This window comes from Muscardinus avellanarius, assembly GCF_963383645.1.
Source record: "Muscardinus avellanarius genome assembly, chromosome: X".
Taxonomy (NCBI): Eukaryota; Metazoa; Chordata; class Mammalia; order Rodentia; family Gliridae; genus Muscardinus; species Muscardinus avellanarius.
The window spans coordinates 47856875-47874153 of NC_137792.1; the positions used below are offsets into that span (position 1 = coordinate 47856875).

General features: G+C 37.5%; 1 protein-coding gene across 1 annotated transcript in view; it reads left to right on the forward strand.

Annotated features, from left to right (window-relative positions):
• Nucleotides 1–308: 308 nt before the first annotated feature.
• KLF8 (KLF transcription factor 8) overlaps nt 309–17279 on the forward strand; it is a gene marked incomplete at both ends in the record, with an annotated part of 32326 nt that continues 15355 nt past the window's right edge. Inside the window, 2 exons of the mRNA XM_080718656.1 lie at nt 309–380; nt 14292–14856. Coding sequence (XP_080574782.1) covers nt 309–380; nt 14292–14856 — 637 coding nt within the window. The remainder of the gene's footprint in view (nt 381–14291; nt 14857–17279) is intronic.

Here is a 17279-nt window from a genome sequence, read left to right on the forward strand (position 1 = left end):
AACTGGACCAGGAGGAGAGGATTCTGGAAATTATGAAGCTATGCTGATACTCCTAGAAGGTTGTTCTTGTTGAAGAAGTTGAAACATCCATCTGTGCAGAGCTTTGGGGTTGTGAACAGGTATCATTGTTGGGGACAGAGCCATCTTGATGAGTAGAATAAACCAGAAGAATGTTTCAGTGACATATCAGTTATGAAAAAGTATGTTCAGAACACAACAGTTTTAACCATGAGTAAATGGAATGCTGTATATATAGAGTGGGTTAGATCTCGTTTAAAAGTTACCTTTCCCTTAAATGTTTTCCAGATATGGATCAACTCATAAACAACTTGGAGGTCCAACTTAATTCAGAAGGTGGTTCTATGCAAGTATTCAAACAGGTCAGTCATCAGGAAATACGATACAAATATTCAGTCATAAATGTGCTAAATACCTAGTAAACATTTTAAGACAAAGCTCGTTTTTCTTTTGAACAACATGTTTGGGGACTGTGAAGAGATTAAGGAACATAGATTACCACGGTGTATCTGAATGCCTGGGTTTCAGGTTCAAATATGGAGCAGATCTGACTTGTTGGGACCATAGTATACCTTTGATAGACAATAGCAACATTTGTGCACTCTCCCAAATTCCAGATATGTGAAGATTAAATGCATTGTCTTATTGAATCATCACGATAATCGTGTTGAACAGTGTATTATTCAGGGTTTTCCAAGGAAACACAGAGGTGGGGGGATCAGGCCTAGTAAATATAAATATATAGAGAGATTTTAAGATATTGACTCATATGATTAGGGTTATGGAAAGTCTAAAATCTGATGTGATGGGCCAGCAGACTGGAGATTCAGGAGTTGCAGAGTCCAAAAACAGACTGTTGGTAGAATTCTTCTTGCACTGGGGAAATCAGTCTCTGTTTTAGTAAGACCTTCAACTGATTGGATGAAGCTCATCCATATTGTGGAGATTAATGCGTTTGACTAAAAGTCCAGGATGTAAATGTTAGTCATGTCAAAGACAAGCAAGCAGGACTGGGCATGGGGGTGCACACTTGTAATTCCAGCATTCATAAGGCGGAGACCAGAGGATTGCAGTTCGTGGACAGCCTCAGATACTTCACGAGGCCCTTCGCAACTCAGTGAGACCCTGTTTCAAAAAATATTAAATACTATAAAATAGGATTGGGAGGATAGATTGGTGGTAGAATGTCTCTGGGTTCCATCCCCGGTACTGAAAAAAAAAAAAAAAAAAGCAAACAACCACCCACAACAGAAACTAGGATAATGTATGAGCAAATATCCTGCACTGTGGCCCAGATAATTATCACATAAACTTAACCATCATAGTCTAGGATATAGCTCAGTGGTTGAGCATTTGCCTAGCATGTACACATCCTTAGTTTTGAGCCCCAGTACCACAGAAATCTTAGCCATCACTATTTTCAGTGTTCCCATTTGAAAGAAAAGTGGCCTTGACCAGTCTGAACAAGGGTTCAAAACAGATTATCTGGCTTTCACAGCCAAACACTCTATATTGAAGTTGCAACTTATCAGTCATTGCCTAAGTAAAACCCAAATACAGTCAAATTTTAACCTTGAAAATCCTTTAGATCACCTATAAACTAGAGTAGCCAGTTTTGTATATGCTGTACTTAACTGTCAAAATATCTGGGATATATTTACAAGTCATATTTTTTATTTTTTTATTTTTATCATAAACTGTTTGACTCATGGTATATAATTGGATTTAAGTTAAATATGCATATGTGTGAGCCTCTTTTGTAGTGTTTTAATGATAATAAACTCAATTTAATTCCTTGTTTACCTTACCTGTAGCTGTTGCCATTTAGAAACTATTAGCACATCAAAATTTGCTAATTGTTGCAAAACATCTGCTGATTGCTGGAGCTTAGTGATAGTTAATACCAAGAAGAAGCTGTGTTGAAGTAGTGTTAGATACAAAACTATTGTACAAATGTAGTCAAGCATGCATAGCTACTTTATTTTGTAATCTCATTGCACATAAGTATAAATGTAGAACTGTTTTTCCATGCATGTTTTATGTGTACTCAAGTTCTAGAATTTTGCAGACATTTTGAAATTGATTTAGTAGGTAGAAAATTCTGGATAATTGGGTGATCTAAGAACTTTTTTGTTTCCTGCCATTTCCATGATTTGCTCTTTGTTTCTAGTTTCTAATTGTTTCCTAGAAGTAGAATTTCTTGGTCGAAGTGTATCAACAGCTTTAGGATTATTGTTGCACCATATATATCACCCCTAGACACTTTTACTGTTGTGAAAATTTGAGCACACACTTACCCAAGTCTCATATTTTCTTTTACTCCTCTCTCTCCCATTTTTTTCTTTTTTTTTTTTTTTTTTGTACTGAGAATGGAACCCCAGGGGGAAAATACGTCTGAGCTACATCCCCAGCCCTAGTTTTTTTATTCTTTATTTTGAAATAGGGGTCTCACTGAGTTGCAAATGACCTTACTAAGTAGCTGAGTCTGTTGTCATATCACAATCCTCCTGTCTCAGCCTCCTGAATGCTGGGATTACAAGAGTGTGCCTCCACGCCCAGCTCCATTTTCTTTTAAAAGTAAACTGCATTAAGAAACTTCTCTAAATAACTCAGCTTGCATCACCTGCAAATAATGACATTCTCCTACATAACTACTTTAGTATTGTCACACCCATGAAAATGAATGTATTTCTATAATATCTAATTGAGTCACACATTTGTACAAGGTTTTAAGTGCCACCTTTTCTCACATTGAATTTTTTCCCTGCATTATGCCTCAGTCACCTTGACTAATTTGCTCACTCCCACCACTTACCATAGGGCCCAAATTCCAATTTAATTATTCTATAAGACTCCCATTGACAACCCTAATGCTCACAAATTTATGATGCACTTGCACTCCTGGGACTCTCATTTTTCTGTATCATCACTCATGTACCTCTGCTCAGTACTTGTTCTCCATTGTCAACTGCTTCATCTACCTGCCTGTCTATGTACCTACCTACCTATCAACCTACCTTGTCTTCCTAGTGATATTTTTCACCTCAAAAACTTTTATTGTTAATTTAATGCCTTCAAAATGTTATGATGCCCCGGTGTGGTGGTGTATGCCTGTAGTTCCAGTACTTGGGAAGCTGAGACAGGAGGATTGCAGATTTGAAACCAGCCTCAGCAATCTAGTGAGACCTTTAGCAATGTAGTAAGACCCTGTTTCAACATAAAAATTATGGCTGGGGTGTAGCTCAGAGGTAGAATGCCCATGGGCTCAATCCCTAGTACCACAAAAGAAAAAAAAAAAAAGAAAGAAAAAAATTATGATTTTCATGCCATCACTATTATTTACTTATTTTTTAATTAGCTAATATAAGCATAAAATATCTACATCAATTTCTCTGAAGAAATCTGGAAAATTCTGGTTTTGATATGAAGCATTATTATTATTATTATTATTATTATTATTATTATTATTATCATCACTGTACTGGGGATGAAACCCAGGGTCATTCTACTCTGAGCTACACGAAACACTTCCAGCCCTATTTTTTATTCTTTATTTTGAATCAGGGTCTCACTGAGTTGCAGAGGGCCTAAGTAGCTGAGGCTGACCGTGAATCTGCGATCCTCCTGTCTCAGCCTCCCAAATGCTGGGATTACAAGTGTGTGCCACCACACCTGGCTCTGAAGTATTATTAATTTAAAAGTAAGCTCCATCAAGATTGGTGCAGAAAATTACCACAACCTTGATGGTTTAAAACAACAGAAAATGCCGGGCGTGGTGGCGCACGCTTTTAATCCCCGCGCTTGGGAGGCTGAGACAGGAGGATCGCACAGGTTCGAAGCCAGCCTCAGCTACTTAGTGAGGCTCTCAGCAACATAGACCCTGTTTCCAAATAAAATAGAAAATAGGTCTGGGAGGATAGCCCGGAGGTAGAAAGCCTCTGGGTTCCACCCCCAGTACCACAAAAATAAATAAATAAATAAATAAATAAATAAATAAAATAAAACAACAGAAATTTGTTCTCTTACTATTCAAGAGGTAAAAAGTCTAAAATCAAGGAGTTGCCAATGTCACAATTCATTTGGCGGTCTTATTGGAAGATCTGCTGCTTGCTTCTACCTTCTGGTAGATACATGCATTTCTTGTCTTGTAACTCCATTACTCCAGTGTCTGTTGTGTCTTTTGGGCGGGGGGTAACTGGAGATTGAACCCAGGGACATTCTACTTTTAGTCTGTACCCCCAAACCTATTTTATTATTTTTTTTGAAACAGGATTTTGCTAAATTGCTAACAGTCTCACCAAGTTGCTGTGGCTGTCCTTGAACCTGTGATCCTCTTGTCTCAACCTCCCAAGTACTGGGATGACAGACATGTGCCACTGGCTTTCCTGTGTCTTTACATCACATTCTCCTTTTTTCTGTCTTTTTTATGTATCTCTTGTAAAGATATTAGTCACTGAATATAGCTGCCCTCCCAGATAATCCAGGGCAGTGGCATCAAGATCTTTAACTTATTTCTGAAAAGTACCCTTTTCTGAGCAAAGTAATGTTCAGGGATTCTGGGAATTAGAATATGAACAGATGTGTTTTGGAGCTTACCATTCAGACCACCACAATATGTTACATATATTTTTAAAATATGTAATAAGTAAATATGACTCAGCTATACCACTCCTTGGTATATTTCCAAAAGAATTAAAGTCAGAATATTATAGTGATACATGTATACACTGTTTATAGCAACACAATTCATAATAGCCAAATTATGGTACCAACCTCGTTACCCATTAACAGATGAATAGGTTACAAAAATATGGTATTTACAGGCAATGGAATGTTATCTATAAAGAACAACAAAATTATGTCATTTGCAAGAACTGGAGAACGTTATGCTAAGTGAGATTAGCCAGTCACAGTAAGTCAAGGATCATAAGTTTTATATTTAGACACTAGAGAGAAAATTTGAAACAAAAGTGACTTTAGAGAAATGAGGAAAGAGACCAATAGATTAGTGGAAGGGAGGTGGGGGTGTGGGGAGAGGAAAAAATGAGAACTGATAAAAGAAATAATTCAAATAATGATATGTACATATATGAAGGTATGGCTACCAATTTTACTATTATATACAGGAAAAAGACAGGTAGCAGAGAGGAATCTGGAAGGAAACAGGCCAGATGCTCTCTGCATGTATGTCTATATCTGTCTCAACCTCATTAGGATTTGTAGTTAAAATGCACCAATAAAAGTGTAAAAATAGCCGGGCGTGGTGGTGCATGCTTGTAATCTGCGCGCTCGGGAGGCGGAGACAGGAGGATCGTACAGGTTCAAAGCCAGCCTCTCTGGCTTAAGAGACCCTGTTTCCAAACAAAATAAATAATAGGTCTGGGAGTATAGCCTGGAGGTAAAAGGGTTCCATCTCCAGTAACACCAAAAAAATTTAAAAACAAATATATTATTATTAGACTAAAATAATTTCATTTATATATGACCCCCAAATGATCTTAGATGCTTTGAGAAAGGTATTTATTTATTTTTAATATTTTTCAATTTCATAATGTTTTCAATATTTTCAATATTTTCAATATTTTCATGTATCTCACATGAAAATATTTGTATCTCACATGAAAATATTTTCAATATTTTCATGTGAAATACAAAGCAATTAATGAATGAATATGTGCATTTACATACATATATACACATGCATGCATACATATGTACATTTCTGATCTTATTTTCCCTGGATGTGATTGCTACTATCCTAGCTCCTTAAGAGTACCTAGCTCATTATTTTGTACAAATTAATACTTTTTTTGTCCTACAGCACTTTATTGCTATTAAGATGGTTGCAATATGGGAGGGACTTTAAGGAAAAGAGAAGGGAGACCAATAGAATAGTGGGAGGGGACTGGGAGAAAGAGAGAGGAGGGGGAAAAGAGGCTTGAGAAAGAAAACAGACCAATTAATGTTATGTTTGTACATGAATGTATCACTATCAATAATATTAGCATGTATATGGAAGAAGGAGGGGAGGAAATTAGAGTGTGGAGGGAAACATACTAAATCATATTGTGTACATATATGAATGTATCACTTTGAATCTCACTATGATGTGTAACTAAAATGCACCAATAAAAAAAACTATAAACTAAAGGCAAAAGCAAAGGAAAACAAAGGAAAATTTCTCTAGGTTTGGATTATGTCTATTTCCCTCCATTCACTTCTCTTTCCTCTAATATGCAAACACATGATGTCCTTATTGGAGAAGGACTGGAGTTTCAGAGGATTAAACTGACTCTGTGTGACGTAAACAATGAATGTGCAAAATATATGTGTGTATGCACAAACATGTGCACCCAGGCATGAAAATGATTAGTCTAAACCCAGAGCAAAGCTAGAAAAGACCTGTGCACAAAAACAGCTTTCATCTTTCTGGTAGGGAGGAGCCTGGGCTTTATCTTGTTACCATGACAACACTCCTTCCTCTCCTTTCCACCTACTGTGCTGTCTGAAGTATTTTGTTCTTTCATTTTCTTTTTAGTCTTGCCTTCCCACTTTCAAGCTCCACATCAGAGCTGTTTCAGATAAGTGGAATATAGAAATTTTGTTTTTAGCGATTGATTTATCTGACCCTTTTGGACCTGAGACTTTTCTACCTATCATCATCACCAAATGCTCAGGAGCATAAATATTTGTGACATTGACCACCCTTTCTCTGGATTTTGTTCTAGAATTGGGGGGAGGGTCCTAAGTGCCTCTTTCTATCATCTTTGTAATACATAATGAAGAGCATAATTTTTTGCCAACTTAAATAGGCTTAAATGAGTCTGACTAGGATTCTGGAAATGTGAGGTTATTACTATGGAAATTAAAGCTTCTCTTCAATCCACTCTGTATTTTCTTTTCATACACAACCTTTGTCATATGCACAAAAATTCTAGAAAGCTGCAGCTTGGGGTTTTAAAATAGCAAGTGGGGAAAGTAGCTATTCTCTCACTCCCCCTTTTTTTAAAGGAAAGATTGTGATTAACTAAGGCATACTTAAAATATAAAGCCATCCCACAATATCCATGTTAGTTTGCTTTTTCCTGCTACGACAAATACTTGAGAAAAAGCAACTTAAAGGAGGAAAGATTTATTCTGGCTCACAGCTTCTATAGTTTCACTCCATTGCTCAGTTTCAGCAGTGGCTCCATTGCTTTTCAGCCTGTAATGAGGCAGACACATATTGATGGAAGGGGGAGACGGAAGAAAGCTGTTTACTTCATGGTAGCCAGGAAGCAGAGAGAGAAAGGTCCAGGGATGAGATACAGACCCAAAAGCATGCCTTCAAGAACCCATTCCTCCTAGTTCTACCTACTAGATTCCCAATGACCTCTCAAAAGTCCATTCAAATTGGGAATGTATCAATGGATTAATACACTGACAAGGTCAGAGCCCTCATGATTCAATCACTTTCCCCAAACTCCAGTTCTAAACATTGTTCATTTGGAACCAAGAAAGCCTTTAACATATGAGCCTTCAAGGGGCAATCCAGACCCAAGCAATGACAATATTGAAGATGAAAATAAACAGATGACCTAAAGCAGATCCTCCAGATCACACCCTGCACTCCCCTCCCTCCCCTCACATGTTAGTGAGATTGGTCGTGGCACCTACATATATGGACGTTATTTGATCTGTTTCTCTTACCAGTATTTCTACTAAAATGTTTTGATCACATTAAAAAGAGAATTCTCAGTGCATACAAAAATTATTCACTCCATTAGTTTGTAAATTTAGAAAGCTTGTTTTTAGGCCATAAAGCAGTAGCATTAAGATCAACTTTTAGAGATGCTTTGAAGTATAGTCTATTTTCTTGACAAAGCTTGCTTGCAGAAGACAACACTGAAACCCAGAAAATGCTTGCTGGAGGCTAGATTCACTTAGATATAGTAGGAACACTTGAAAGTGACTGTGTGTGTGTGTGTGTGTGTGTGTGTGTGTGTGTGTGTATGTGTATACATACACATACATATACAGAAGAAAAATATAATGATATGCTTTGAGGAAGTTTTTATTATAACACCAAAACCTAAACAAGTAGCCTTCTATCATTTCTATCAAAGCCATATGATGATAGCAGGAAAGTATAATATTTGAAGTCCTGCTGCACTCAAGAGTTTTAAAATTTGTCAGACCACATGTCAGATTTAATTTTAAAAAAGACAACTCAGAATGGTTTTTTGAAGCCAGGCCTTGTAAAATCATAATCTCCTCAAGACAATAAAAGTAATTTATGTGTTCTTCAGTTTCTATATTTTCATTATTTAGTGTCCAGAAAAAAATATGCTCTCAAAAAATGAGTAACTGTAACCGGGCGTGATAGTAATCCCCACACTTGGGAGGCGGAGACAGGAGGATCATGCAGGTTTAAAGCCAGCCTCAGCTGGTTTAAGAGACCCTGTTTCCAAATAAAATACAAAATAGGTATGGGAGTATAACCCGGAGGTAGAAGGGTTCCATCTCTAGTACCACCAAAAAAAAAAAAAAAAAAAAAAAGAGTAACTCAAGATTGAGTACTTTGCTTTTTTGGTGCCTTTACACATTCCCAGCATACTGTAAGAGTTTTATAAATGAAGTAAGAGCAAGAAGACACTGCCTTTCCATACTCCTCATCTCTTCTGAGATCAGGCCCTTATTATCTCTCACTTAAATCTTTAAAACTTTATTTATCACCATAATGTCATTATCGCACCTTAAATTTATTCTTTTGTTGTACTGGGGATTAAATCCAGAGGCATTCTACATTTGAGCTATACTCCCAGCCTGATTTTAGATTGATGAGAATCTCACTAGTTGCTGAGGCTGTCCTTAAGCCTGCGATCCTCCTGTTTCAGCCTCCCAAACACGGGGATTACAGGAGGTGTGCACTGCCATGCCCAGCTATTACATGTTAAGTTTATAATAATTCCTTAATACCATTCAATATCCAGTCAAAAGTCAGATTTCTCCAATTGTCTGATTAATGTCTCACATGATATTTCTACTTGATTCCTTTCTGGTCTTTTTGAATCCAATCTTATTCTTCTTTCACTCTACCTTCATTGAAGACCGAGTCAAATCTCATAAAAATAATTCTGCCCATGTCACTTCATTCTTCCAAAGAATTATGTTCTGTCATCCAACCTTCTCTCATCTTCCAAATATATAAAAATAATAATGGTTCTATTTTATATAAAGGATGAATTTTAAACATTTCTCATAATTTAAAACACCCATAACTCAAATATGTTGATAGAGAATAGAGATTTTTTTAATTTAGTCACTAAAGACATACCACCATCTCCAAAGCCATATTTAAGATCCAGAGTGCTGTTTTGTAATTTTACTCATAGTACAGAATCTCCATGATGTTTGAATTCATGGACTTCTTAGTCATTTTATGTATATAATGATTATTAATGTTTTTAATTATTTAACTGACATATAAAAACATAAAAATTTTACATGATAATGAGTATCATGCAATGTTTCAAAGTATATATACATTGAGTAAGTTCAAATCTGGTTAAACATTATATATATATATATATATATATATATATATATATATATATTATTGGTGCACTATATTCATACATCATAGTGGGATACAAACTTTCGTAGACATACATGCACACATCACCCAGTCAGCCCCCACCCGATTCCCACCCCATTCTCTCCCCATCCCTCCTTCCCATGCTTGGCTTAGTGGTTGACATCTAGTATTATAGCAATTTATCCAAAATTTAAAATGATAATCTCACATAACAGTTTCATTTGAATGATACCAAGCTTTTGATGACTTAAAGATAACATTTCAATATTTCTTTTTGCTTTCTTTCTTACCAGAGAATATTTTTTTCTATTTTTTTAGGTGAAACTATCATATATTTATATATTTATTTTTCAGAAAAAATCTATCCTAATATGGAATATGGATTCTAGATACCCAAAACGATCTTGAAAAAGAACAAAGCTAGAAGATATATATTTTCTGATTTCAAACCATATAAAGCTACAATAATTGAAACAGTGTAGTACTATTCTAAAGGCAGATATATAAACCATTGGAGTTAAGAACAAGCCTAGAGCTAAATTCTTCCCTATATTGTCAAGTTATTTTTGACAAGGACTCCACGAACATTTGGTGGTGGAAATAATAATCTTTTAACTAAATATTGTTGAAAAATTAAAATTACACGGAAAAGAATAAAATTGGACCCTTACCTAATCCCATATACAAGTATTAACTCAAAATAGATAAAAGACCTAAATATAAATCTTAAGACTATAAACTTTTAGGAGAAAATCTGGGTCATAAAACCTCACAACATTGAAACTCGCAGTGATTTCTTGGATATGATTTCAATGGAACAGGCAACAGAAGAGTATACAAACTTCCTAAAAAATAAAAAAAATATTGTATATCTAAAGACAATGTAAACAGAGTTAAAAGTTACTAATAGAATTGGATAAAATATTTCCAAATGCTATATCTGAAGGTATATTAATATTCCAACTAGAAATCCTAAAAATTAACAACAATAAAGGCAAACAATACCATTTAGAGATAGGTAAAAGACTAACATAAATAATGAATCTCCACAGATAACCAATCTTAGTTGTCTGTTGAATGGAGAATCTTGTTTCTCTGGTACTGGTGTGTGTTACCTATTTCTTCTTTGTAGTTAATCTCTTTGAGAATTTTCTCTAGCGCTGGTTTTGAAGACATAAATTCCTTCAGTTTCTGTTTGTCATGGAAGCTTCTTATTTCTCCATCTAATGTCATAGAAAGTTTTGCTGGGTAGGAAATTTTTGGCTGGAAGTTGTTTTCTTTCAGAGTTTGGAATATGTTACTCCAAGCCCTTCTGGCTCTCATGACTTGGTTTGGGAAGTCTGGAGTGATTCTAATTGGTTTGCCTCTGAATGTCACTTGGCCCTTTGCTTTTGTTGCCTTTAAGATTCTCTGCTTGGCTTCCACATTGGTCATTTTGACAATTATGTGGCGTGGGGATCCTCTTCTCCGATCCTGTCTAAAGGGAGTTCTATAAGTTTCCTGGACCTGTGTATCGACCTCTTGCTCTATGTCTGGAAAATTTTCTGCTATTACTTCCTTGAAGAGATTGTTGATCCCTTTGGTTTCACTTTCTTTTCCCTCCTCTATTCCAATTATTCTTAGGTTAGCTCTCTTAAAATGGGCCCATATTTCTTCAATGTCAGATTCCTGCTGTCGGATATTTTTTCCTAGATTAGAAACTATGCGTTCATTTTTGGAATGATCATCTTCTAAGAGAGAGATTCTGTTCTCCATGTGTTCTAATCGGTTGTTTGTGCTTTGAATTGAGGCCTTTACTTCATTAATTGCATCCTTTATCTCTTTTTGGGTCTCTCTGAGTTCTTTTCGAAGCACCTCTATTATTTCTACAGTTATTTTCCTGATTTGATCTTCTAGAAATCTCTGATTTTCTGTTTTATCGGGTTCTGATGTTGTGGGGTTGTGGGCATTCATTGCTCCATTGTTATTCCTCTTTCCCATGATTTCGGAGGTTTGTGCCTTCTCTGGGTTCTTCCCTGGGTCACTACGGCTTCACTTAAGGTGCTCTGGATCTCGAGTCTGTAGTATATCAGACCCCACTACTCCTTTACTGGGTTGTATCACAGAGTCTCCGACCCAGGGAGTCGATAGAGGCTGCTTTAAACTATGGGGGGGTGCCAGGTTGCACGTTGTCCTATGGTGTGATATCTCTGCCACCGCCCCTCCCCCACTGGGTCAAGTCCCAGGAGGTACAGTACTGGGATTTCTCCTCTGTGGCCCGCAATTTGACTCACTGTTCTTGAGTACGCAGATGTAGCTGCACTGGATTCGGTGAATTCTCTGCTGCTGCCGCCGGTGGCATTATGGCGCCAATGCCACGCCCTCGGCCGTGAGGCTGGCGTATTTCTTCTTGGTTTTGATTTCCACTCTGAATCCCTGCAGCGTGTGCTGAGCTCAGCCACTGGGAGCTTTAGATTTTACCTGTGGCAAGAAATCCCGCCTGTCTGTTCCACAGCGGCTCACCTTGGCTTGCTGTAGCCGTCCGGTGAATTCGCCGCTGCCGCCGGCAGTATGGCGCTGCTGCCGCGTCCTGGGGCGTGAGGCCGGTGTATCTCCTCTGTGGCTCTGAGCTCTGTTCTCAGTCCGCTTTCTCTCTGGAGCCTGGTGATTTTTTTGTTTCTCTGGTGATAGTGTTTTCTGGCTATGAAAGGCGCTGATTTTGTGGTAATGGAGATTGGTTTTTAGCGGGGCCCTTAAGCCCCGCTTTTCTCGGTCGCCATCTTCCCGGAAGTCCTATACACACACACACACACACACACACACACACACACACACATACATACATATCCACATATATATGTATATATCCTCAAATATTTATCATTTTTTCCAGTACCTGGAATTGAATCCAAGGGCAATTTACCACTGAGCTATATCCCCAGACCTAATAATTTTTTAAATTTTGAGACAGGCTCTCACCAAGTTGCCAAGGCCAACCTCAGACTTGTAATCTTTCAGCCTCTGCTTCCTAAATCTTTGAGATTAGAGATGTGTGTCACCATGCACAGCAAATATTTACAATTTCTTTATGTTGATAAAACTTTCAAAATCCTTTCTTTTAGAGTTTTGAAATATACATTAGTGTTGTCTATAGTTATCATACTTGCTGGGTGTTGTGATGCATTCCTGTTATCCCAGTACTTGGGAAGCCAAGACTGAAATTTTCCAGGTTCAAGGTCAGCCTCAGCAACTTAGTGAGACCTGTTTCAAAATTAAAAACAAAACAAAACAAAATTAAAAGAGCTCAATATGGCACCAGAAGTCTGTAATCTCAGTACTTGGTAGGCTGAAATAGGAAGATCACAGATTTGAAACCAGCCTCAGCAATTCAGTGAGACCTTCTGCAACTTAGTGATGCCCTATTTCAAATAAAAATGTAAAAGGGTTAGGGGTGTAATCCAAAGGTAGAATGCCACTGAGTCCAAATACTGGTATTAAAAAAATTAAGAAGAGCCTAGAATATATCTCAGAGGTACAATGTCCTTGGATTCAATCCTGTGTATGTGTTTATGTGTGTGCGTGCATGCACATACATGTGCCTGTGTATATATGTGTGGTCAGCATACTTTGCAACAATAGCACAAAACTTTTTGCTCCTAAGTGTAACATAATACCCATTGATCAACCTTTCCTCATCCTCCTCCATACAACCTTTCCTTATCTCTTCTGCTTCCAGTAGTCACTGATCTACCGATCTACTTTCAATTTCTATGAGATCACCTTTTATAAATTCCACATATGAGTGACATCATGTAGTACTTGTCTTTCTGTGCCTGGCTTATTATGTCCATCCCTGTTGCAAATAGCTGGGATTTTATTCTTCTTGTGAATGATTAATATTCCATTGTGAATATGTAGCACATTTTCTTTACCCATTCACCAGCTGATGGAAATGTAGTTTGTTTTCACTTGTTGGCAGTTGTGACTAGTGCCTCAATGAGCATGAGAGTGCAGATGTACTATTGACATACTGATTTTATTTCCTTTGGAAATATATTCAACAGTAGATATTTGTATTTTAAAATATCCCATGATTTAGAAGTGGCACAGTTCACAGTTTTGCATATAATATAACTATAATGCATCAATCATCCCTAAACATTTTTTCTATTATTATAACATCTCTGAAGACAGAAGTATCTTTCTTACCTCTTTCTGCCTAGAAAATTACTATTATTCTCTAAGACTCATCTAAAATGTCACTTTCTTCTTGAATTCTTTTCTGCCTAGATAGAATGAATCATTCCATTTCATTTTTCCAGAATATCTTATATGTCATATCACTTATTAAGCTACTCACATTATTCTATCATTATAGTTAGTATGTTCTTATGAACTCCTTAGGTATAGCCTATTCATATGTCCTGGCTCCAGGCTTGGCATGATGCTTTAGTGGATGTACAGAGTGTTGACTTTAATTAATATTGCAGGATTACTATGAAAATTAAATTGATTTTGATCAATTGCTTGATATATTACCAGTTCATAATGGTATTTACTTTTTCCTTCCTTTTTCTCCTTCAGTGTTTTTTCTCATTTCTTTCAACACCATGTCTTTTTTCCATGATATGAAAATACACTTTTTTTCTTTCACTGCTCACATGCCTCTTTAGATATTGACTCTGCTTTGCATCTCCCAATTGTTTATTTATTTTAGGTCACTGGCCCTGTTCAGATCAGAGATCTCCCTGAGACAGCAGACAGAAGGAATATGACATCTCCATCTCTCCTGGACACCAGCCCCATGGAGAACCCAGCATTGTTTAATGACATCAAGATTGAACCCCCAGAAGAACTTCTGGCTAATGATTTCAGCCTGCCCCAGGTGGAACCAGTTGACCTCTCCTTTCATAAACCCAAGGCTCCTCTCCAGCCTGCTAGCATGTTGCAAGCCCCAATACGTCCTCCCAAGCCACAGTCTGCTCCCCAGTCTCTTGTGGTGTCTACTTCAACAGCTGACACAAGCACTTCAGCAAGCATTCCCACTGTCCTGACTCCAGGCTCGATTCTGGCCTCTTCTCAGGGGACTGGTGGCCAGCAGATCTTACATGTGATTCACACCATCCCCTCAGTCAGTCTGCCAAATAAGATGGGTGGACTGAAGACCATCCCAGTGGTGGTCCAATCTCTGCCCATGGTGTATACCAGTTTGCCTACAGATGGGGGCCCTGCAGCCATTACAGTTCCACTCATTGGAGGAGATGGCAAAAATGCTGGATCAGGTAAGCATCAATATTTCCCTTTTCCTGGGTCTCACCACCCTCCATCTGTTCCCTTTTTTATTCATTCTGTTTCCTATGCCTTTCACCCCTTCTAATCTTTCTGGTACACTGCTTCAAGACTAATCTTTCATAAACATCATTTTATTGTGTTTCCTTAATGTTTAAGAATGGACAATGAATCTCCATTGCTTAGACCATGTTTCTCAAAAGGGTATGCATATCCTTGCATGAAACATTATATATATTCTTAGGGCTCTTAAGTTAGTTGATATTCAATAATTTAAGGTACTATGTATTTAAAATGTCTTTATTTTAGAAAAAAACTATGAAATTCAAATAAAAGAAATCACAAACTTCAAATGTACTTTAACATTACTAAGGTACTCACCCTGGGCCTCTCCGGGAGAATGTGCTTATTCTTCTATGCCATTAGGGATGCTTTGGTGGGAAAGTTGAGAACAACATTTCTATCCCTACCATACTTAACCAACTTTAGTTCCTGCCTCTATCAACACTGTCTCTTTTTCTCTTCCCTACAAAAGCTAGTCTCTTTGAAATATTGATTCCCACCTGAACTATAAATTTTTCAAGAATAAGGCTGTCTAGCCATGTATGGTGGCTCACACCTGTAATCCTGGTACTTGGGAGGTTGAGACAGGAGGATGACAGGTCTGAGGCAAGCCTCTGCAAATTGGTGAGAACCTCAGAAACTTCACAAGACCCTGTTTCAAAATAAAACAATAAAACTAGGGATGGTGTCACATGCATGAAATCTGAGTACTTGGAAGACTAAGACCAGAGTATCTCAGGTTTGAAGCTAGTCTCAGCAATTTAGTGAGGTTCTTGGTATTTTATTTTATTTTATTTTATTTTTTGGTAATACTAAGGGTGGAACCCAGGGGCTTTCTACCTCTGGGCTATGCTCTCAGACCTATTTTATACTTTATTTGGAAACAGGGTCTCACTAAGTTGCTGAAAGCCTTACTAAGTAACTGAGGCTGGCTTCAAACCTGTGTGATTCTCCTGTCTCAGCCTCCCAAGCGCAGGGATTACAAGTGTGCACTACCATGCCCAGCGAGGATCTTCGTATTTTAGAGACACCCTCTTTCAAAATAAAAAGAAAGTCGAGTGTGGTGGCACACGCTTGTAATCCCAGTACTTGAGAGGCTGAGACAGGAGGATCCAGGTTCACAGACAACCTCAGCTACTTAGTAAGGCCTTCTGTAATTTAGTGAGACCCTGTTTCAAAATAAAGAATGCAAAATAGGTCTGGTGGTATGGCTCAGAGATAGAATGCCCCTGGGTTCAATCACCAGTACCAAAAAGAAAAGAAAAAAATTATCTTGTGTGTGTGTATGTATGTGTGTGTGTGTGTGTGTGTGTGTGTGTGTGTATGATACACCTCTCCAAAAACAGTGCTAGTCTCACAACTCATAGTTTGTTGAACAAACTTGCTTGAAAATTTGTCCAGGATAGAATTCACAAGCCATAACCTTCCATTTCATTTAAATAAATATTAAAGTATATTCAGATTTCAGAAAGATATATGTCTCCCCTTTACTACTATCCCCAACAACCCTGATCCCTCCCAGAAGTATATCTATTTTAGTTTGTAATTGAGCTTGATCAACGAAAATTATATGGTCTTAGAAGTACTTCAAGATATTTAGCCTCAGTACATCTGTAGTATTATAATCAGTTTAGTGTGTTGTACCTTAGGAAAGACATTGAGAAATTGGAGTGTAATCAGAATAAACAGGATAATAAGAGATTTCAAACCTATGTCAGATAGAAAGATGATGGTGTTTAGTAGGAAATAAAAAGGCCAAGGGAGGTCTACAATGTTCTTTTGAATAAAAATACCATTATAGGACAGTGTTTAATTATGGTAATAAGTAATAATAAATCTTATTTTTGAGATATTATATTTCTATATAACAGAGGAGAACCAAACCAAGAAAAGCAGGAAACAAATTTCCTGTGTGAAAGTTTTCTGAGGTAATACAATGGGAACATCAAAGAGCTTTGATGCACCAGAGCCACTTTATACTGTATGTATGTATGTATGCATGTATCTATTCGGTACTGGGGATTGAACCCAGGGACACTTTACCTCTGAGCAATAACCCCTAACCCTTTTTGTTTTTGACTTCAAAACAGTGTCTCACTAGGTTGCTGCGAGTCTCATTATGCTGCTGAGGCTGTTCTCGAACCTGCAATCTTCCTGTATATATCTCCCAAGTATCATTATTACAGATGTGCACCACCATATCTGGCTACCAGAGCCACTTAAATATAAATAAAGCTGGGCGTGGTGGCGCACACTTGTAATCCTAGCATTCGGGAGGCTGAGATAGGAGGATCATGATTCGCGGACAGCCTCAGCTTCGTGGTGAGGTCCTCTGCATCTTAGTGAGACCCTG